This window comes from Ranitomeya imitator, chromosome 7 (assembly GCF_032444005.1).
Source record: "Ranitomeya imitator isolate aRanImi1 chromosome 7, aRanImi1.pri, whole genome shotgun sequence".
Taxonomy (NCBI): domain Eukaryota; kingdom Metazoa; phylum Chordata; class Amphibia; order Anura; family Dendrobatidae; genus Ranitomeya; species Ranitomeya imitator.
The window spans coordinates 74,341,606-74,365,317 of NC_091288.1; the positions used below are offsets into that span (position 1 = coordinate 74,341,606).

A 23,712-nucleotide genomic window follows, 5' to 3' on the forward strand; every position below is an offset into this window, starting at 1 on the left:
AGCATATTATGGGGACATTTTGCTTCCCATAGCGCTGCCCATACACTGTTGGTATAAATTGTTCCCAAAGGAGAAATAGTTGTGATGGAGCACAAACCTGATGCAGAGTTGGGCCTATGGCCAGATAGTTTTATTTTAAGGACATATTTGCATGCAGAAATATTCTCAGTTACTGTCCCTTACAAGTTCGGCCTCCCATTATTACCTTCTTTATGTATTTTAGGTAACATGTAGAAGGCCCCTGTTTGGGGACTGTCTGGTGTTAGTATTAGTAGTGGGGATGATATGTGTTAGTTCCTCTGTGTATTTTTTGGTGGGATCTTCCTGAAGTGGAGTTGTGTTTCCTATCCAAGACTTGCCTGCGTGCGTCCTGGATAATCTCACATGTTCATGACTAGTTTGTATTTACAGGGATCACTATACAAATTCATTTTCATAAATTAAAATAACATATACATGTATTATATTAATTTCCAATTGTTGTTCTAAAGTATATTTCTAGTGGTTCTTCACTATAAGGGCACACATTGTCCAGGATGTTTATTAAAGATGTGTTATGGGCCATAATGAAGTGTATCTAACATGTCCAAATTTATCAATTTTCTAATTAACAGCTGTGATGAAGGCCATCTTGGGAAAAACTGTGAGTGTGCAGCAGGGAGTAGTACAACCCAAGAACTGGAACAGAACTGTAGAAAAGACAATGGCTCGGCTTTGTGCTCCGGTGCTGGGGAGTGCATATGTGGGCAATGTTTCTGTCACATAAATGAGGACCCTGACAAGCAAATACAGGGCACCCACTGTGAGTGTAACAACTGGAGCTGTGAAATGAACAATGATAAGCTGTGCTCAGGAGAAGGTGAGTTCCTGAAAACAGCTGCTGAAAAGTAGCTGTGCTTAGTAAGCAGAGCACTGCCACCTAGTGGTGTGTTAGAGAACTTCTTCACTTATCATATTTAACTGAACTACCGTAATTTAGTGAACATCAATAATGTGTCTATAGCAGAGGATATTATGAAGTAAAGAAATAAGCATTAATTACCATTGACTGCCATGCATTTCAAGCACTACCGGTCTGGATGTCTCTATCAGTGCTGAGATGAAGTCCTGTCCATCATTCACCGTAAAAGCTGCAGTCAAACATTGGCCTCACACGCAGATTTTATAACATTCTCAACATTTCCCATCCCTTAGAGAGTTAACATAATTTGTGAGCTGGGGAATATGAACAGAACCGGGCTTCTTATAGTACAGAGCAGAGAAACCATCTGGGACTGGTTTTTAATTAGGTTTTAGTTGATAAATAGCTGGTTCTATTCCTGAAGAGGTGATGGCCTGATTTAAGAGATCAATCATGTTGGAGTTGAGGACTGGGAGGGAAACAGAGTTACGGAAAGATTCTGGTTTTTGTGTGTTGTCCGGGGAAGGATCACTCTATATCTGTTCAAGTTGCTGTTGGAAGAATCGGGGGATCTGTTGCGGGTTGGACGTAAGGCCTGTGTCGTGGGTAGCCGTATTGGGGTACGTGGTACAGGAAAGCCACCCACTGATATTGAGGGAGACTGAATCTGCTGAAAATGGAGTTGGTGCTGGGGGTTTGTAGACTTATCAAGTTTAGGATTGAGTTGGGTCACCATAAAGCAATGTGGTGCTTTGAGCATGTATAGAGACTAGGTCAAGCAGATGGGAGAGAAAGGTAGATTGATGAGTGTTGGAGGCATAGTAGGGAACAGAACTCACCAGTTCATCTGAAATGGTGGCCATCACCATTAGGTAGCAGCCATCTTTGTCCGCCACTAATGAATTAAAGACAAAGGTGACAGATTTTTAAAAACAAATGGCTACGCCTTTGGCTTTATTTGAAGTGAGTCGCCCACCAGGGCAATGGGGATACTCGGTACCGGGTCCGGTCCCCCTTAAAGGGGATGTCACAGTGGCTGCAACCCGGTCCATGGCCCTGGGAACTCAATAAAAGGGGGACAGTCTTTAAGGGAATTTGTAAACTCTGTGTTCGTGACACCACCTGTGGTTTTTGGTCAGTAGGGACCGACGCTGCTTAAAGGGGTCCTCTGGTGCGATGTTATGCAGCAAGATGGTGACGCTTCCCACAGGTGAAGCTGGGTCCCCAGGGCTCCCAAGGTGTATGCCAAGGATGATGGGTTGCTGGTAAATAACGGATGACACAGAGTTGCAGTCTTTACCTGGTTTACTGATGGTAGCAGGCCTCAGACTGGGGTACTGGCAACAGGTGCAGAAGGAGTCCAGGCAGCCTGAAAACAAGTAGTAATCTCCCTTGGCAGGTCAGGTTGGGAGCCTTCATTTATGCGCTGGTTTTCTGGTCCCTTGCTACCTGCAGTTCGCTGGCCAGATACCCCCTTCTCTCTCTCCTGTCCTGGGACAGTACCTGCATGGCAGGCAGCTTGAGCTGTTCTCTTGGAAGTCTCTAACACGGTAACTCCATGCTTTAACTGCTGCTGTACCTCAGGTATGGTATGGGCAATCAACATACAGTCCTATGCCCTCCAGTTCTACTGTGGACCTTGCAGTTATCCACAGTCTCGGGCTCCCGGTGCCCGGTTTCTGCGCTCTGGCTCACAGGAGGCTCAATCGTTGTCTCCTTGAGCTCCTAATCACTACTCTCCCTTCACTGTCTGCTCCAGACTGAACTATCTCCTCCTCCAGACCAGGATGGATATCAGGGAAGTTCCTATCAAACAGGGCTTTGAGCTCCCCCTTCTGGCCCGGAGTTAGGATATGTTGTGTGTAAGATTTATCTGCCAAAGGGATCCCACTTGTCTCCAGGCATGACACTACCCTCCCCGAGAGGAAGGCAGCATCACTGTGGTACCTGAACTCCTGGGGTGCCACAGAAGCACTGGCGGTATAGAAAAGTGGGTTAGAGTGGGGGATATGAACATTGGGTATGATGTTTTAGAGAAATGTGTCTCTTGAAGGAACATCTGCTTGTAAAGATCTATAGTAGAGGAAAGCTTTAGTACATTTGTGTGTGGAGTTAAGGCTGGCACATTGTGTAATAGGATGGTTAGTGGCATCGTGCTGAAGATATTTGGGTCGCATACAAAGGCTCCATCTGAGCTGTGTGATAGGTATTGGAAGTCCAAGTTTGGGAACGATAAGTTGTTATACGTCCTCTCGGGCAAGTAAGGGAGTTGAAGTTTGGGCTAGGTAGAACATCTGAACGAAGAGAAGTGACATAAATGGGTGGCAGTAGGGCCATGACAGGTAATGTAGATGGCTGAGCTTAGTGTGCAATAAAAATGCCATCAAATTTACAGTAACTATATTGGGGTTCTTGAAAGGGGTTGGGATGGACTGCGTTAGTTTTAACAGGTAAGTAACCTGCAATCACTTGTAGAGCAAACCAGATAACTATATAAATGACAAATATCAGTTTAACAGAGTAACTGAGTGATGGGTAGTACCCCATACAGGGTATGTAGCTGTTAGGTAAAGTTATGAAGTGGTGAGCTTGACGACCGGCGTGGGATTCTAGTTTGAACTCTAGAATACAAAATGTAAGATTCAAGACAAACAAGGTATGATTTTATGGCCCGTCTCTTGGCTATGATTAGGGCCAAGTCTCGAAGAAGTTCATAGGAGTGATCTTAGAACTTCTGAGGTGAGGAATTCCATGCTACTAGTAATAGTTGTTCTTTTGTTTTGTAAATTTAATGTTTAAGAATAATGTTGTGAGGTGGACCATCAGGTTTACGTTTACTCAGAACTCTGTGTATGCGGTCCATTTCTAGTCATTCAATGGGGATTCCAGGTTGGAGTTCCTGAAATAGGGCTGTAGCAGTAGATTGGAGGACTGTAATTGTCTCGGGCAGGCCTCAGATATTAATATTACTTCTGCTAGTGCGGTTTTTAAAATATTCCAGTTTATTGTTGAGGGAGTAGATTTCTTCATAGAGCATATCCATCTCTTTGTCGTGGGTAAGGAGGTCTGTAGTGGTAATGTCACAGATGTGTCAGATACAACAGACTGTCACTCTGCATCTGGCTGCAGAAGGTCTCTGTGTTTGGCGTTACAGACACCTCCTTAAACCTTCTGTGTCTTGGACCCAGTGGCAACCTCCCTCCAGCTCTAGTTGACACACATGGACCTGGGAGATAAAAAAATCCCCAGTCTGCTGAAGAGTGTCACTGGTGATATTCCCATTTTTCCCTTGTGAAGGCTTGAAGCTATAGCAGTCGGCTAACTTCCACTCTGGAGCTGTTTGAAGACATTTGGTGTTACCGCGTCTGTTCAAGCTAAGTTCATTCCCCTTGTCTGTCTACCTTTTTGTCTTTAGTTTACAGTGGGGATTGACCATTGCTCATTCCCTTCTTATCCAGTGCCTAGCTCTAGGGAGATACAGGGCTTGGGTTTCCTACTCGGCGGTTGGTGAGGAACCAATTTAGCGACAGTAGGGCAGGTAGAGTGTTATCAGATCTCCCTGGGGGTCTCCATTCACCCTTTCCCTAGTGCCTGGGCTTCCTTCAACTCATCCTTTCGTGTTGCACTTACTCTTTCCACACTGTGCGTAACATGTAGAATCCATCTTGTCTTCAAGATTAGAGGTGCGAGATCCTAGTTCTCTGACTTCTTTGGAAAGTTTTTTTAGTTAGTTTATCTAACTACATTTTGGACAGCTCAGAGTGCAGGTGTCATGGTTTTACCGCGACAGAGAGGACCCACAAGACCACAGTGTCTGATTTCTCCTACTCCTGCACCTTCATATTAAATTGTGTAAATTTATTTTAGCAGTGCAGGAGTTAATCTGCTCAGTTGAGCACTCCTTGAGCATTAAGGCTCTCAGCTGTGCACTATTAGCCACTCCCACCTCCTATATAATCTCGGTCCTGGCTGGCACATATTGTCAGAGATAGTTTATGCTGCATGGCTGGAGGTTGTTGTTGGTTATAGTTGAAGAAGGTGTTTGGTGGATTTATCTGTGAACATTGCTAGTTTTTTGGGTGTGTGATAATTCCCTTTTTTCTCTTACTTTGGTTTAACCCCATCCTCCATTCCTCTGCATTCCTCTGTTATATGTGTGAGTATATTTGTATGTTTGGTATTTTTCGTTACCCCTGTTCATATTACATTGTTAGTATTACATTGTGTTGTGGATTCTGTTTTTGGGCTCCCTCTGGTGGTTACAGATGGTACTGGGTGACTTGTGTTCTCTGCGGTCTCTGGTGTCCACCTGTTCTATCAGGATATGGGAGTTTCCTATTTAACCTGGCTTTCTTGTCATTTCCTCGCCGGCTATCAATGTAATCAGTGTGTCTTGTTACCTCTGCTTCCCGCTTCTGTATTCTTCAGGACAAGCTAAGTTTTTGATTTTCCTGTTCCACGTTTTGCTTAATTTTGGTCTTAGTCCAGCTTGCAGATATGTGATTCCTTTTTGCTGGTTGCTCTAGTGGGCTGATATTACTCCTCATGTTCCATGAGTTGGAACATGAGTTCAAGTAATTTCAGGATGGTTTTTTGTAGGGTTTTTCGCTGACCGCGCAGTTCACTTTTGTATCCTCTGCTATCTAGCTTTAGCGGGCCTCATTTTGCTGAATCTGTTTTCATAACTACGTATGTGCTTTCCTCTCATTTCACCGTCATTACATGTGGGGGGCTGCTATTTCTGTGGGGTGTTTCTCTGGAGGCAAGAGAGGTCTGTGTTTCTTCTAATAGGGAAAGTTAGTTCTTCGGCTGGCGCGAGACGTCTAGAATCATCGTAGGCACGTTCCCCGGCTACAGCTAGTTGTGTGTTGAGGTTCAGGATCGCGGTCAGCTCAGTTTCCATCACCCTAGAGCTTGTTTTGTTTTTTGTGCTTGTCCTTTTGTGATCCCCTGCCATTGGGATCATGACAGTATAGCCGGCCCAAAAAGTGGTAATCGTATTGGCTGAAGTAGGAGGAAAAGTAGTCTGAGGAAGTTTTTTTTTTTTTTTTCCCCCTCAGAGTTTGCTGCATAGCCTTAATTGCAGCCTGGCTGCGTCTTACCTCCTCTTAATCCTTGAATGGCTCTGACCTCAGCTGTTTATCATGGACGTCCAGAGTTTGGCTTCCAGCCTGAATAATCTTGCTGCTAAGGTTCAAAATATACAAGATTTTGTTGTACATGCTCCTATGTCTGAACCTAGAATTCCTATCCCAGAGTTTTTTTCTGGAGATAGATCTAGTTTTCTGAATTTTAGGAACAATTGCAAGTTGTTTCTTTCTTTGAAATCTCGCTCTTCTGGAGACCCTGCTAGCAAGTCAAGATTGTTATATCTTTCCTGCGGGGTGACCCTCAGAATTGGGCATTTGCATTGGCACCAGGGGATCCTGCGTTGCTCAATGTGGATGTGTTTTTTCTGGCATTGGGTTTGCTCTATGAGAAACCTAACCTAGAGATTCAGGCTGAAAAAGCTTTATTGGCTCTCTCTCAGGGGCAAGATGAAGCAGAAATATATTGTCAGAAATTTCGGAAATGGTCGGTGCTTACTCAGTGGAATGAGTGCGCCCTGGCTGCAAGATTCAGAGATGGCCTTTCTGAGGCCATTAAAGATGTCATGTGTTATGGCTGGCAATCAGGCAACACAGCGTGCAGTAATCAGCGCACATACAGAGATCTGGCAATAACCAAAAACAATAGGACGAGCTCTGAGACGTGGAATCTCTGTAGACTGCAGTACCTGATCTATCCTCACACAACTATAAGCAGCAGTGGATTGCGCCTATCACTACCTATGCAACTCGGCACTGCCTGAGGAGCTGACTAGCCTGAAGATAGAAATACAAGCCTGACTTACCTCAGAGAAATACCCCAAAGGAATAGGCAGCCCCCCACATATAATGACTGTTAGCCAGATGAAAAGACAAACGTAGGAATGAAATAGATTCAGCAAAGTGAGGCCCGATATTCTAGACAGAGCGAGGATAGCAAAGAGAACTATGCAGTCTACAAAAAACCCTAAAGCAGAACCACGCAAAGGGGCAAAAAGACCCACCGTGCCGAACTAACAGCACGGCGGTGCACCCCTTTGCTTCTCAGAGCTTCCAGCAAAAGTTAATAGCAAGCTGGACAGAAAAAACAGAAAACAAACTAGAAGCACTTATCTAGCAGAGCAGCAGGCCCAAGGAAAGATGCAGTAGCTCAGATCCAACACTGGAACATTGACAAGGAGCAAGGAAGACAGACTCAGGTGGAGCTAAATAGCAAGGCAGCCAACGAGCTCACCAAAACACCTGAGGGAGGAAGCCCAGAGACTGCAATACCACTTGTGACCACAGAAGTGAATTCAGCCACAGAATTCACAACAGTACCCCCCCTTGAGGAGGGGTCACCGAACCCTCACCAGAACCCCCAGGCCGACCAGGATGAGCCACATGAAAGGCACGAACAAGATCTGGGGCATGGACATCAGAGGCAAAAACCCAGGAATTATCTTCCTGAGCATAACCCTTCCATTTGACCAGATACTGGAGTTTCCGTCTAGAGACACGAGAATCCAAAATCTTCTCCACAATATACTCCAATTCCCCCTCCACCAAAACAGGGGCAGGAGGCTCCACAGATGGAACCATAGGTGCCACGTATCTCCTCAACAACGACCTATGGAATACATTATGTATGGAAAAGGAGTCTGGGAGGATCAGACGAAAAGACACCGGATTGAGAATCTCAGAAATCCTATACGGACCAATAAAACGAGGTTTAAACTTAGGAGAGGAAACCTTCATAGGAATATGACGAGAAGATAACCAAACCAGATCCCCAACACGAAGTCGGGGTCCCACACGGCGTCTGCGATTAGCGAAAAGCTGAGCCTTCTCCTGGGACAAGGTCAAATTGTCCACTACCTGAGTCCAGATCTGCTGCAACCTGTCCACCACAGAATCCACACCAGGACAGTCCGAAGACTCAACCTGTCCTGAAGAGAAACGAGGATGGAACCCAGAATTGCAGAAAAATGGAGAGACCAAGGTAGCCGAGCTGGCCCGATTATTAAGGGCGAACTCAGCCAACGGCAAAAATGACACCCAATCATCCTGGTCAGCGGAAACAAAACATCTCAGATATGTTTCCAAGGTCTGATTGGTTCGTTCGGTCTGGCCATTAGTCTGAGGATGGAAAGCCGAGGAAAAGGATAGGTCAATGCCCATCCTACCACAAAAGGCTCGCCAGAACCTCGAGACAAACTGGGAACCTCTGTCAGAAACAATATTCTCAGGAATGCCATGTAAACGAACCACATGCTGGAAGAACAAAGGCACCAAATCAGAGGAGGAAGGCAATTTAACCAAAGGCACCAGATGGACCATTTTAGAAAAGCGATCACAGACCACCCAAATGACCGACATCTTTTGAGAAACGGGAAGGTCAGAAATGAAATCCATCGAAATATGTGTCCAAGGCCTCTTCGGGACCGGCAAGGGCAAAAGCAACCCACTGGCACGTGAACAGCAGGGCTTAGCCCTAGCACAAATTCCACAGGACTGCACAAAAGCACGCACATCCCGCGACAGAGATGGCCACCAGAAGGATCTAGCAACCAACTCCCTGGTACCAAAGATTCCTGGATGACCGGCCAGCACCGAACAATGAAGTTCAGAGATAACTTTACTAGTCCACCTATCAGGGACGAACAGTTTCTCGGCCGGACAACGATCAGGTTTATTAGCCTGAAATTTCTGCAACACTCTCCGCAAATCAGGGGAGATGGCAGACACAATGACTCCTTCCTTGAGGATACTCGCCGGCTCAGATAACCCCGGAGAGTCGGGCACAAAACTCCTAGACAGAGCATCCGCCTTCACATTTTTAGAGCCCGGAAGGTATGAAATCACAAAATCAAAACGAGCAAAAAATAACGACCAACGGGCCTGTCTAGGATTCAAGCGCTTGGCAGACTCAAGATAAGTAAGGTTCTTATGATCAGTCAAAACCACCACGCGATGCTTAGCACCCTCAAGCCAATGACGCCACTCCTCGAATGCCCACTTCATGGCCAGCAACTCTCGGTTGCCCACATCATAATTACGCTCAGCAGCAGAAAATTTCCTGGAAAAGAAAGCACATGGTTTGAACACTGAGCAACCAGAACCTCTCTGTGACAAAACCGCCCCTGCACCAATCTCAGAAGCATCAACCTCGACCTGGAACGGAAGAGAAACATCAGGTTGACACAACACAGGGGCACAGCAAAAACGACGCTTCAACTCCTGAAAAGCTTCCACGGCAGCAGAAGACCAATTAACCAAATCAGCACCCTTCTTGGTCAAATCGGTCAATGGTCTGGCAATGCTAGAAAAATTACAGATGAAGCGACGATAAAAATTAGCAAAGCCCAGGAATTTCTGCAGACTTTTTAGAGATGTCGGCTGAGTCCAATCCTGGATGGCCTGAACCTTAACCGGATCCATCTCGATAGTAGAAGGGGAAAAGATGAACCCCAAAAATGAAACTTTCTGCACACCGAAGAGACACTTTGATCCCTTCACGAACAAGGAATTAGCACGCAGTACCTGGAAAACCATTCTGACTTGCTTCACATGAGACTCCCAATCATCTGAGAAGATCAAAATGTCATCCAAGTAAACAATCAAGAATTTATCCAGATACTCACGGAAAATGTCATGCATAAAAGACTGAAAAACAGATGGAGCATTGGCAAGTCCGAACGGCATCACCAGATACTCAAAATGACCCTCGGGCGTATTAAATGCCGTTTTCCATTCATCTCCCTGCCTGATTCTCACCAGATTATACGCACCACGAAGATCAATCTTAGTAAACCAACTAGCCCCCTTAATCCGAGCAAACAAGTCAGAAATCAATGGCAAGGGATACTGAAACTTAACAGTGATCTTATTAAGAAGGCGGTAATCAATACACGGTCTTAGCGAACCATCCTTCTTGGCTACAAAAAAGAACCCTGCTCCTAATGGCGACGATGACGGGCGAATATGTCCCTTCTCCAGGGACTCCTTCACATAACTGCGCATAGTGGTGTGTTCAGGTACGGACAAATTAAATAAACGACCCTTAGGGAATTTACTACCAGGAATCAAATCGATAGCACAATCACAATTCCTATGCGGAGGTAGGGCATCAGACTTGGACTCTTCAAATACATCCTGAAAGTCCGACAAGAACTCTGGGATGTCAGAAGGAATGGATGACGAAATAGACAAAAATGGAACATCACCATGTACCCCCTGACAACTCCAGCTGGTTACCGACATAGAGTTCCAATCCAATACTGGATTATGGGTTTGTAGCCATGGCAACCCCAACACGACCACATCATGCAAATTATGCAGTACCAGAAAGCGAATAACTTCCTGATGTGCAGGAGCCATGCACATGGTCAGCTGGGCCCAGTACTGAGGCTTATTCTTGGCCAAAGGTGTAGCATCAATTCCTCTCAACGGAATAGGACACCGCAAAGGCTCCAAGAAAAATCCACAACGTTTAGCATAATCCAAATCCATCAGATTCAGGGCAGCGCCTGAATCCACAAACGCCATGACAGAATACGATGACAAAGAGCACATTAAGGTAATGGACAAAAGGAATTTGGACTGTACAGTACCAATAACGGCAGAGCTATCGAACCGCCTAGTGCGTTTAGGACAATTAGAAATAGCATGAGTAGAATCACCACAATAGAAACACAGTCTGTTCAGACGTCTGTGTTCTTGCCGTTCTACTTTAGTCATAGTCCTGTCGCACTGCATAGGCTCAGGTTTACTCTCAGACAATACCGCCAGATGGTGCACAGATTTACGCTCGCGCAAGCGACGACCGATCTGAATGGCCAAGGACATAGACTCATTCAAACCAGCAGGCATAGGAAATCCCACCATTACATCCTTAAGAGCTTCAGAGAGACCCTTTCTGAACAAAGCCGCTAGTGCAGATTCATTCCACAGAGTGAGTACTGACCACTTCCTAAATTTCTGACAATATACTTCTACATCATCCTGACCCTGGCATAAAGCCAGCAGATTTTTCTCAGCCTGATCCACTGAATTAGGCTCATCGTAAAGCAATCCCAGCGCCTGGAAAAATGCATCAACATTACTCAATGCAGAATCTCCTGGTGCAAGAGAAAACGCCCAGTCCTGTGGATCGCCGCGCAAAAAAGAAATAATAATCAAAACCTGTTGAATAGGATTACCAGAAGAATGAGGTTTCAAGGCCAAAAATAGCTTACAATTATTTCTGAAGCTCAGGAACTTAGTTCTGTCACCAAAAAACAAATCAGGAATCGGAATTCTTGGTTCTAGCATCGATTTCTGATCAATAGTATCTTGAATCTTTTGTACATTTACAACGAGATTATCCATTGAGGAGCACAGAGCCTGAATATCCATGTCCACAGCTGTGTCCTGAAGCACTCTAATGTCTAGGGGAAAAAAAAGACTGAAGACAGAGCTAAGAAAAAAAAATGCTGTCAGGATTTCTTTTTTCCCTCTATTGGGAATCATTGGTGTGGCTCCTTGTACTGTTATGGCTGGCAATCAGGCAACACAGCGTGCAGTAATCAGCGCACATACAGAGATCTGGCAATAACCAAAAACAATAGGACGAGCTCTGAGACGTGGAATCTCTGTAGACTGCAGTACCTGATCTATCCTCACACAACTATAAGCAGCAGTGGATTGCGCCTATCACTACCTATGCAACTCGGCACTGCCTGAGGAGCTGACTAGCCTGAAGATAGAAATACAAGCCTGACTTACCTCAGAGAAATACCCCAAAGGAATAGGCAGCCCCCCACATATAATGACTGTTAGCCAGATGAAAAGACAAACGTAGGAATGAAATAGATTCAGCAAAGTGAGGCCCGATATTCTAGACAGAGCGAGGATAGCAAAGAGAACTATGCAGTCTACAAAAAACCCTAAAGCAGAACCACGCAAAGGGGCAAAAAGACCCACCGTGCCGAACTAACAGCACGGCGGTGCACCCCTTTGCTTCTCAGACCTTCCAGCAAAAGTTAATAGCAAGCTGGACAGAAAAAACAGAAAACAAACTAGAAGCACTTATCTAGCAGAGCAGCAGGCCCAAGGAAAGATGCAGTAGCTCAGATCCAACACTGGAACATTGACAAGGAGCAAGGAAGACAGACTCAGGTGGAGCTAAATAGCAAGGCAGCCAACGAGCTCACCAAAACACCTGAGGGAGGAAGCCCAGAGACTGCAATACCACTTGTGACCACAGAAGTGAATTCAGCCACAGAATTCACAACAGTCATGGTGGGGTTCCCTGCGCCTACAGGTCTGAATGAGTCTATGACTATGGCTATTCAGATTGATCGGCGTTTACGGGAGCGCAAACCTGTGCACCATTTGGCGGTGTCTTCTGAACAGGCACCTGAGACAATGCAATGTGATAGAATTCAGTCCAGAAGTGAACGGCAAAACTATAGGCGGAAAAATGGGTTGTGTTTTTATTGTGGTGATTCAGCTCATGTTATATCAGCATGCTCTAAACGCACAAAAAAGGTTGATAAGTCTGTTGCCATTAGTACTTTACAGTCTAAGTTCATTCTGTCTGTGACTCTGATTTGTTCATTATCAGCCATTTCCGTCGATGCCTATGTGGATTCAGGCGCTGCCCTGAGTCTTATGGATTGGTCATTTGCCAACCGCTGTGGGTTTAGTCTGGAGCCTCTGGAAGTCCCTATTCCTTTGAAAGGAATTGACTCTACACCTTTGGCTATGAATAAACCTCAGTACTGGACACAAGTGACCATGCGTATGACTCCCGTTCATCAGGAGGTGATTCGCTTCCTGGTACTGTATAATTTACATGATGTCTTAGTGCTTGGTCTGCCATGGTTACAAACTCATAACCCAGTCTTGGACTGGAAAACGATGTCTGTGTTAAGCTGGGGATGTCAGGGGGTTCATGATGATGCACCTCCGATTTCTATCACTTCATCTACTCCTTCTGAGGTTCCGGTATTTTTGTCTGATTATTGGGATGTTTTTGAGGAGCCTAAGCTCAATTCGCTTCCTCCTCACAGGGATTGCGATTGTGCTATAGATTTGATTCCTGGCAGTAAATTTCCTAAAGGTCGTTTGTTCAATCTGTCAGTGCCAGAGCATACTGCTATGCGGGATTATGTTAAGGAGTCCTTGGAAAAGGGACATATCCGTCCATCTTCGTCCCCTTTGGGAGCAGGTTTTTTTTTTGTGGCCAAAAAAGATGGTTCCTTGAGGCCTTGTATAGATTACCGTCTTTTGAATAAGATTACTGTTAAATATCAGTATCCTTTGCCATTGTTGACTGATTTGTTCGCTCGCATTAAGGGGGCTAAATGGTTCACTAAGATTGATCTTCGGGGTGCGTATAATCTTGTGCGGATAAAGCAGGGTGATGAGTGGAAAACCGCATTTAATACGCCTGAGGGCCATTTTGAGTATTTGGTGATGCCTTTTGGACTTTCTAATGCTCCTTCTGTCTTCCAGTCCTTTATGCACGATATTTTCCGTGAATATCTGGATAAATTTATGATTGTGTATTTGGATGATGTTTTGGTTTTTTCGGATGACTGGGAGTCCCATGTTCAGCAGGTCAGGAAGGTGTTTCAGGTCCTGCGGGCCAATTCTTTGTTTGTAAAAGGTTCAAAGTGTCTCTTTGGAGTCCAGAAGATTTCTTTTTTGGGGTATATTTTTTCCCCTTCTACTATTGAGATGGATCCCGTCAAGGTTCAGGCTATTTGTGACTGGACGCAGCCTACATCTCTTAAGAGTCTACAGAAGTTCTTGGGCTTTGCTAATTTTTATCGTCGTTTCATAACTAATTTTTCTAGTGTTGTTAAGCCTTTGACGGATTTGACTAAGAAGGGTGCTGATGTTGCTGATTGGTCTCCTGCGGCTGTGGAGGCCTTTCAGGAACTTAAGCGCCGGTTTTCTTCTGCTCCTGTGTTGCGTCAGCCAGATGTTTCGCTTCCTTTTCAGGTTGAGGTTGATGCTTCCGAGATTGGAGCGGGGGCGGTTTTGTCACAGAGAAGCTCCGATTGCTCAGTGATGAAGCCATGTGCGTTCTTTTCTAGAAAGTTTTCGCCCACTGAGCGGAATTATGATGTTGGTAATCGGGAGCTTTTGGCCATGAAGTGGGCATTTGAGGAGTGGCGTCATTGGCTTGAGGGTGCTAGACATCGTGTGGTGGTCTTGACTGATCACAAAAATCTGATTTACCTTGAGTCTGCCAAGCGTCTGAATCCTAGACAGGCTCGTTGGTCACTGTTTTTCTCCCGTTTCGATTTTGTGGTTTCATACCTGCCAGGTTCAAAGAATGTGAAGGCGGATGCTCTTTCTCGGAGTTTTGTGCCTGACTCCCCTGGAAATTCTGAGCCCACTGGTATCCTTAGGGATGGGGTGATTTTGTCGGCTGTCTCCCCAGACTTGCGACGTGCTTTGCAGGAGTTTCAGGCGGATAAACCTGATCGTTGTCCGCCTGAAAGACTGTTTGTTCCGGATAATTGGACCAGTAGAGTCATCTCCGAGGTCCATTCTTCTGCGTTGGCAGGTCATCCTGGAATATTTGGTACTAGAGACTTGGTGGCCAGGTCTTTTTGGTGGCCTTCCTTGTCGAGGGATGTGCGTTCTTTTGTGCAGTCTTGTGAAGTTTGCGCTCGGGCTAAGCCTTGCTGTTCTCGGGCCAGTGGATTGTTGTCACCTTTGCCTATTCCGAAGAGGCCTTGGACGCACATTTCCATGGACTTTATTTCGGATCTCCCTGTCTCTCAAAAAATGTCCGTCATCTGGGTTGTGTGTGACCGCTTTTCTAAGATGGTTCATCTGGTACCCTTGCCTAAGTTGCCTTCCTCCTCTGAGTTGGTCCCTCTGTTTTTTCAGAACGTGGTTCGTTTGCATGGGATTCCGGAGAACATCGTTTCTGACAGGGGATCCCAGTTTGTGTCTAGATTTTGGCGGACGTTCTGTGCTAAGATGGGCATTGATTTGTCCTTTTCGTCTGCATTCCATCCTCAGACGAATGGCCAGACGGAACGAACTAATCAGACCTTGGAAACTTATTTAAGGTGTTTTGTTTCTGCTGATCAAGATGACTGGGTTACCTTTTTGCCGCTTGCCGAATTTGCCCTTAATAATCGGGCTAGTTCTGCTACCTTGGTTTCTCCTTTCTTTTGTAATTCGGGGTTTCATCCTCGTTTTTCCTCTGGTCAGGTGGAGCCTTCTGATTGTCCTGGAGTGGACATGGTGGTGGATAGGTTGCATCAGATTTGGAGTCATGTGGTGGACAATTTGAAGTTGTCCCAGGAGAGGGCTCAGCAGTTTGCTAATCGCCGTCGCCGCGTGGGTCCTCGACTTCGTGTTGGGGACTTGGTGTGGTTGTCTTCTCGTTTTGTTCCTATGAAGGTCTCTTCTCCTAAGTTCAAGCCTCGGTTCATCGGTCCCTATAGGATCTTGGAAATTCTTAACCCTGTGTCGTTTCGTTTGGATCTCCCGGCATCGTTTGCTATTCATAATGTGTTCCATCGGTCGTTGTTGCGGAAGTATGAGGTACCTGTTGTTCCTTCGCTTGAGCCTCCTGCTCCGGTGCTGGTGGAGGGAGAATTGGAGTATGTTGTGGAGAAGATCTTGGATTCTCGTGTTTCCAGATGGAAACTCCAATATTTGGTCAAGTGGAAGGGTTATGGTCAGGAGGATAATTCTTGGGTGGTTGCCTCTGATGTTCATGCTGCTGATTTGGTCCGTGCATTTCATAGGGCTCATCCTGGTCGCCCTGGTGGTTCTCGTGAGGGTTCGGTGACCCCTCCTCAAGGGGGGGGTACTGTTGTGGATTCTGTTTTTGGGCTCCCTCTGGTAGTTACAGATGGTACTGGGTGACTTGTGTTCTCTGCGGTCTCTGGTGTCCACCTGTTCTATCAGGATATGGGAGTTTCCTATTTAACCTGGATTTCTTGTCATTTCCTCGCCGGCTATCAATGTAATCAGTGTGTCTTGTTACCTCTGCTTCCCGCTTCTGTATTCTTCAGGACAAGCTAAGTTTTTGATTTTCCTGTTCCACGTTTTGCTTAATTTTGGTCTTAGTCCAGCTTGCAGATATGTGATTCCTTTTTGCTGGTTGCTCTAGTGGGCTGATATTACTCCTCATGTTCCATGAGTTGGAACATGAGTTCAAGTAATTTCAGGATGGTTTTTTGTAGGGTTTTTCGCTGACCGCGCAGTTTACTTTTGTATCCTCTGCTATCTAGCTTTAGCGGGCCTCATTTTGCTGAATCTGTTTTCATAACTACGTATGTGCTTTCCTCTCATTTCACCGTCATTACATGTGGGGGGCTGCTATTTCTGTGGGGTGTTTCTCTGGAGGCAAGAGAGGTCTGTGTTTCTTCTAATAGGGAAAGTTAGTTCTTCGGCTGGCGCGAGACGTCTAGAATCATCGTAGGCACGTTCCCCGGCTACAGCTAGTTGTGTGTTGAGGTTCAGGATCGCGGTCAGCTCAGTTTCCATCACCCTAGAGCTTGTTTTGTTTTTTGTGCTTGTCCTTTTGTGATCCCCTGTCATTGGGATCATGACAACATTGTTATTATGATACACTACTACTCCCCTCTTCCTTGTGTACAGGGTACAGATTGAGGGTGGATTCAGGAGCTAAGGCAAGGTATGTGGCACCGGCATCTTCACCATCAGAAGTAATCTGGGGAGCAGGGCAAGCTAGGGTGCCCCTAGCGTTAGGGACAGGGAAGAAGCCCCTGGTCCTGGGACACCCAAGAACAGAGCTGTGAAAGCAGGATAGACTGGAACTGTGATAGTAGGGTAGTATGGTCCAAGGGAGGAGTTTGCAGAACCCTGGTTATAGACGGGGGAATAATTTCCGAGTCAACACCATCTAGTAAAGAGGAACCAGATGATTCAGCTGGAGAGTGTGGTCCAGAGGACATACTGATCTGCAAGAGGTTGATTCCTGAGCCAAGGATTTGCTGAAGCGGTCCTGCGTGATTTCAACATGAGGGCGGTTATGAATTGTTGGATAATCTAGTAACTACATCTCAGCACTGGTTAAATGAGTAAAATATAGGATTAACCCTAGCAATGCTGAATTGTGCTTAGTAAATCCAAAATATATATGTCTTCAAGCCTGGGGAAATTTAATTGGTAGGATGTTGGGACTCCACTGTAGTAGTCTCTTATTGCATGTTAACTGAGCACAAAACACTGTGAAGGTAATGCAGTCAGAAGCCCAGCAGGGCTGTTAATGCGACCGGAGGGCAGCCTGTTGTGAATTCTGTGGCAGAGCTCCCTCCTGTGGTCACAAGTGGTACTTCGGCTGATTCTCTCTGTGAGCTTCCGTTGGTGGAGGAAAGTGGTACTGCGGCTTCTGAGTTTCCTTCCTCAGGTGATGTGGTGAAGTCGTTAGGTGCTGCTCTATTTAACTCCACCTAGTGCCTTGATCCTGGCCTCCAGTCAATGTTCTAGTATTGGACCTGTTTCCTCCTGGATCGTTCCTGTGGCCTGCTGCTCTGCATAGCTAAGTTCCGCTTTGCTATTTTGTTTGCTGTTTTTTTCTGTCCAGCTTGTCTATTTGTTTTTTTCTGCTTGCTGGAAGCTCTGGGACGCAGAGGGTGTACCTCCGTGCCGTTAGTTCGGTACGGAGGGTCTTTTTGCCCCCTTTGCATGGTTTTTGTAGGGTTTTGTGTTGACCGCATAGTTACCTTTCCTATCCTCGCTCTGTTCAGAAAGTCGGGCCTCACTTTGCTAAATCTATTTCATCTCTACGTTTGTCTTTTCATCTTAACTCACAGTCATTACATGTGGGGGCTGCCTTTTCCTTTGGGGTATTTCTCTGAGGCAAGGTAGGCTTATTTTCTATCTTCAGGCTAGCTAGTTTCTCAGGCTGTGCCGAGTTGCATAGGGAGCGTTAGGCGCAATCCACGGCTGCCTCTAGTGTGGTTGGAGAGGATTAGGGATTTGCGGTCAGCAGAGTTCCCACGTCTCAGAGCTCGTTCTATGTTTTTGGGTTATTGTCAGGTCACTGTATGTGCTCTGACCTCTATGTCCATTGTGGTACTGAATTACCTTATCATAACAGTACTGGAGGCCGAAAGTACTAATGATTCTCAATAGAGGGAAAAAAGAAGTTCTGAGACCATTTTTTTTTCTCTGCACTGTGTTTTGCCTTTTTTTTCCCCTAGACATTTGGGTGGTTCAGGACACAGGTGTAGTGATGGTCCGTACTCACTCAATGGAATGAAGGTGCGCTCGCAGCTATTTTCAGAAAGGGTCTCTCTGAAGCCCTTAAGGATGTCATGGTGGGATTTCCTATGCCTGCTGGTCTGAATGAGTCTATGTCTTTGGCCATTCAGATCGGTCGACGCTTGCGTGAGCGTAAATCTGTGCACCATTTGGCGGTATTACCTGAGCTTAAACCTGAGCCTATGCAGTGCAATAGGACTTTGACCAGAGTTGAACGGCAAGAACACAGACGTCTGAATGGGCTGTGTTTCTACTGTGGTGATTCCACTCATGCTATCTCTGATTGTCCTAAGCGCACTAAGCGGTTCGCTAGGTCTGCCACCATTGGTACGGTACAGTCAAAATTTCTTCTGTCCGTTACCTTGATCTGCTCTTTGTCATCGTATTCTGTCATGGCATTTGTGGATTCAGGCGCTGCCCTGAATTTGATGGACTTGGAGTATGCTAGGCGTTGTGGGTTTTTCTTGGAGCCCTTGCAGTGTCCTATTCCATTGAGAGGAATTGATGCTACGCCTTTGGCCAAGAATAAGCCTCAGTACTGGACCCAGCTGACCATGTGCATGGCTCCTGCACATCAGGAGGTTATTCGCTTTCTGGTGTTGCATAATCTGCATGATGTGGTCGTGTTGGGGTTGCCATGGCTACAAGTCCATAATCCAGTATTAGATTAGAAATCCATGTCTGTGTCCAGCTGGGGTGGTCAGGGGGTACATGGTGATGTCCCATTTCTGACTATTTCGTCATCCACCCCTTCTGAGGTTCCAGAGTTCTTGTCTGATTACCGGGATGTATTTGATGAGCCCAAGTCCGATACCCTACCTCCGCATAGGGATTGTGATTGTGCTATCGATTTGATTCCTGGTAGTAAATTCTCAAAAGGTCGACTGTTTAATTTGTCTGTGCCTGAGCACGCCGCTATGCAGAGTTATGTGAAGGAGTCCTTGGAGAAGGGGCATATTCGCCCGTCATCGTCGCCATTGGGAGCAGGGTTCTTTTTTGTAGCCAAGAAGGATGGTTCGCTGAGACCTTGTATAGATTACCGCCTTCTAAATAAGATCACAGTTAAATTTCAGTACCCCTTGCCGTTGTTATCTGATTTGTTTGCTCGGATTAAGGGGCCTAGTTGGTTCACCAAGATAGATCTTCATGGTGCGTATAATCTTGTGCGTATTAAGCGAGGCGATTAATGGAAAACTGCATTTAATACGCCCGAGGGCCATTTTGAGTATCTAGTAATGCCATTCGGACTTGCCAATGCTCCATCAGTGTTTCAGTCCTTTATGCATGACATCTTCCGAGAGTACCTGGATAAATTCCTGATTGTGTACTTGGATGACATTTTGATTTTCTCGGATGATTGGGAGTCTCATGTGAAGCAGGTCAGAACGGTGTTTCAGGTCCTGCGTGCTAATTCTTTGTTTGTGAAGGGATCAAAGTGTCTCTTTGGTGTTCAGAAGGTTTCATTTTTGGGGTTCATCTTTTCCCCTTCTACTATCGAGATGGACCCTGTTAAGGTCCAAGCCATCCATGATTGGACTCAGCCGACATCTCTGAAAAGTCTGCAAAAGTTCCTGGGCTTTGCTAATTTTTATCGTCGCTTCATCTGCAATTTTTCTAGTATTGCTAAACCATTGACCGATTTGACCAAGAAGGGTGCTGATGTGGTCAATTGGTCTTCTGCTGCTGTGGAAGCTTTTCAGGAGTTGAAGCATCGTTTTTCTTCTGCCCCTGTGTTGTGTCAACCAGATGTTTCGCTTCCATTCCAGGTCGAGGTTGATGCTTCTGAGATTGGAGCAGGGGCTGTTTTGTCGCAGAGAAGTTCTGATTGCTCGGTGATGAAACCATGCGCCTTCTTTTCCAGGAAGTTTTCACCTGCTGAGCGAAATTATGATGTGGGCAATCGAGAATTGCTGGCCATGAAGTGGGCATTCGAGGAGTGGCGTCATTGGCTTGAAGGAGCTAAGCATCGCGTGGAGGTCTTGACTGATCATAAGAACTTGACTTATCTCGAGTCTGCCAAGCGGTTAAATCCTAGACAGGCTCGTTGGTCGCTGTTTTTTGCACATTTTGACTTTGTGATTTCGTACCTTCCGGGCTCTAAAAATGTGAAGGCGGATGCTCTGTCTAGGAGTTTTGTGCCCGACTCTCCGGGTTTATCTGAGCCGGCGGGTATCCTCAAAGAGGGAGTAATTGTGTCTGCCATCTCCCCTGATTTGCGGCGGGTGCTGCAAAAATTTCAGGCTAATAAACCTGATCGTTGCCCAGCGGAGAAGCTGTTTGTCCCTGATAGGTGGACGAATAAAGTTATCTCTGAGGTTCATTGTTCGGTGTTGGCTGGTCATCCTGGAATCTTTGGTACCAGAGAGTTAGTGGCTAGATCCTTTTGGTGGCCATCTCTGTCGCGGGATGTGCGTTCTTTTGTGCAGTCCTGTGGGATTTGTGCTCGGGCTAAGCCCTGCTGTTCTCATGCCAGTGGGTTGCTTTTGCCCTTGACGGTCCCGAAGAGGCCTTGGACACATATCTCTATGGATTTTATTTCAGATCTTCCCGTCTCTCAAAAGATGTCAGTCATTTGGGTGGTCTGTGATCGCTTCTCTAAGATGGTCCATTTGGTACCCTTGTCTAAATTACCTTCCTCCTCTGATTTGGTGCCATTGTTCTTCCAGCATGTGGTTCGTTTACATGGCATTCCAGAGAATATCGTTTCTGATAGAGGTTCCCAGTTTGTTTCGAGGTTTTGGCGAGCCTTTTGTGGTAGGATGGGCATTGACTTGTCTTTTTCCTCGGCTTTCCATCCTCAGACTAATGGCCAGACCGAACGAACCAATCAGACCTTGGAAACATATCTGAGATGCTTTGTTTCTGCTGATCAGGATGACTGGGTGTCCTTTTTGCCTTTGGCTGAGTTCGCCCTTAATAATCGGGCCAGCTCGGCTACCTTGGTTTCGCCGTTTTTCTGCAACTCTGGGTTCCATCCTCGTTTCTCTTCAGGGCAGGTTGAGTCTTCGGACTGTCCTGGTGTGGATACTGTGGTGGACAGGTTGCAGCAGATTTGGACTCATGTAGTGGACAATTTGACCTTGTCCCAGGAGAAGGCTCAACGTTTCGCTAATCGCAGACGCTGTGTGGGTCCCCGACTTCGTGTTGGGGATTTGGTTTGGTTATCTTCTCGTCATATTCCTATGAAGGTTTCCTCTCCTAAGTTTAAACCTCGTTTCATTGGTCCGTATAGGATTTCTGAGGTTCTTAATCCTGTGTCTTTTCGTCTGACCCTTCCAGATTCTTTTTCCATACATAACGTATTCCATAGGTCATTGTTGCGGAGATACGTGGCACCTATGGTTCCATCTGTTGATCCTCCTGCCCCGGTTTTGGTGGAGGGGGAGTTGGAGTATATTGTGGAGAAGATTTTGGATTCTCGAGTTTCAAGATGGAAACTCCAGTATCTGGTTAAGTGGAAGGGTTATGCTCAGGAAGATAATTCCTGGGTCTTTGCCTCTGATGTCCATGCCCCTGATCTTGTTCGTGCCTTTCATGTGGCTCATCCTGGTCGTCCTGGGGGCTCTGGTGAGGGTTCGGTGACCCCTCCTCAAGGGGGGGGGGTACTGTTGTGAATTCTGTGGCAGAGCTCCCTCCTGTGGTCACAAGTGGTACTTCGGCTGATTCTCTCTGTGAGCTTCCGTTGGTGGAGGAAAGTGGTACTGCGGCTTCTGAGTTTCCTTCCTCAGGTGATGTGGTGAAGTCGTTAGGTGCTGCTCTATTTAACTCCACCTAGTGCCTTGATCCTGGCCTCCAGTCAATGTTCTAGTATTGGACCTGTTTCCTCCTGGATCGTTCCTGTGGCCTGCTGCTCTGCATAGCTAAGTTCCGCTTTGCTATTTTGTTTGCTGTTTTTTTCTGTCCAGCTTGTCTATTTGTTTTTTTCTGCTTGCTGGAAGCTCTGGGACGCAGAGGGTGTACCTCCGTGCCGTTAGTTCGGTACGGAGGGTCTTTTTGCCCCCTTTGCATGGTTTTTGTAGGGTTTTGTGTTGACCGCATAGTTACCTTTCCTATCCTCGCTCTGTTCAGAAAGTCGGGCCTCACTTTGCTAAATCTATTTCATCTCTACGTTTGTCTTTTCATCTTAACTCACAGTCATTACATGTGGGGGCTGCCTTTTCCTTTGGGGTATTTCTCTGAGGCAAGGTAGGCTTATTTTCTATCTTCAGGCTAGCTAGTTTCTCAGGCTGTGCCGAGTTGCATAGGGAGCGTTAGGCGCAATCCACGGCTGCCTCTAGTGTGGTTGGAGAGGATTAGGGATTGCGGTCAGCAGAGTTCCCACGTCTCAGAGCTCGTTCTATGTTTTTGGGTTATTGTCAGGTCACTGTATGTGCTCTGACCTCTATGTCCATTGTGGTACTGAATTACCTTATCATAACAGCAGCCATTTCAGATAGTGGGTCCCCCCCAGTAATTTCAACACACAGAGGGGGGCTCTTCAGGAGCAGGCCTCGATGTATGTCAGTGCGAACACCCATCCAACCAGACAACAAAGTTGTGGGAAATCCCCCCGCAGAGAAGTGCGGGAGTCTCTCACCTCTGGAGCCTTGGGCCGCCAGTCTGAACTGTTCCATCACTGGAGGAGGAGGGATAGAACAACACCGCCAGTACTGCGTAGGAGAGACTCTGGCTTCAGGTAGGCCTCGGTGTCAGCAGCGTCGTAGGGCAGAAGAAACAGGCTCAGAAGGGTTCAGGTAGCAGAGCAGAGCGGGGTTAGGCAGTCTTGGAGCTGGATGGCCTTGATTTCCTACTAATTGATGGTGTTAAAGTGGATGGGCCCAGAACTCACACAAGTGTGTGGGGCTCGCCTGACTTCTGGTCATGCCCTGCATTCTAGCAAATTGGATTTGTTTAGCAAATCAGACTATGTAGCAAGAGCCAAGACTTTGGAGCCCCATAGCAAAGAAGCCTTGACCCATATTACAATGTGACATAAAATAATCAGTTTTATGGATAGCATGGTGGCTCAGTTGTTAGCACTGTTGCTTTGCAACAATGTGGTGCTGAACTCAAATCTCATCAAGGACAACATCTGCAGGGAGATTGTATGTTCTCCCTGTGTTTGTGTGGGTTCCCTTCAGGTACTCCAGTTACTTCCCACACTCCAAAGATAAATGGACATTGCTGTAAGTACACAGGAGAAACTCCTACATGCTGAGACACTACAAGGAGGACCAGGACACCTGCACACCTGTGCGACATTTCGGGGGTAACCTCCCCCTTCTTCAAACGTAGCAGTATGCACCAAAAACAAACAATTTTCTGGAAATATACTTACTAGATTCAATTTTTTGCACTTTACTGGATAAAAATATTGAATACCGTACATGTGTTGGGTGTTTTAGTTTATATGCTAAATAAGTGAGTAAAATAAATAAAAAGTAACATTGATCTCTTAAAAATGATCTGAAAGAGATGCTCCTGTCTTTCGGGTCACGCAACTCAAACTTACAA

The 23,712-nt window shown here is 46.1% G+C and overlaps 1 protein-coding gene across 4 annotated transcripts in view; it reads left to right on the forward strand.

The window, feature by feature from the left end:
• The window catches only part of ITGB2 (integrin subunit beta 2), a 220,890-nt gene that overhangs the window by 180,291 nt on the left and 16,887 nt on the right, over positions 1-23,712 (forward strand). For all 4 annotated transcript variants that reach the window (XM_069733517.1, XM_069733518.1, XM_069733520.1 and 1 more), the window contains exon 12: positions 615-859. In XM_069733517.1, coding sequence (XP_069589618.1) covers positions 615-859 — 245 coding nt within the window. The remainder of the gene's footprint in view (positions 1-614; positions 860-23,712) is intronic.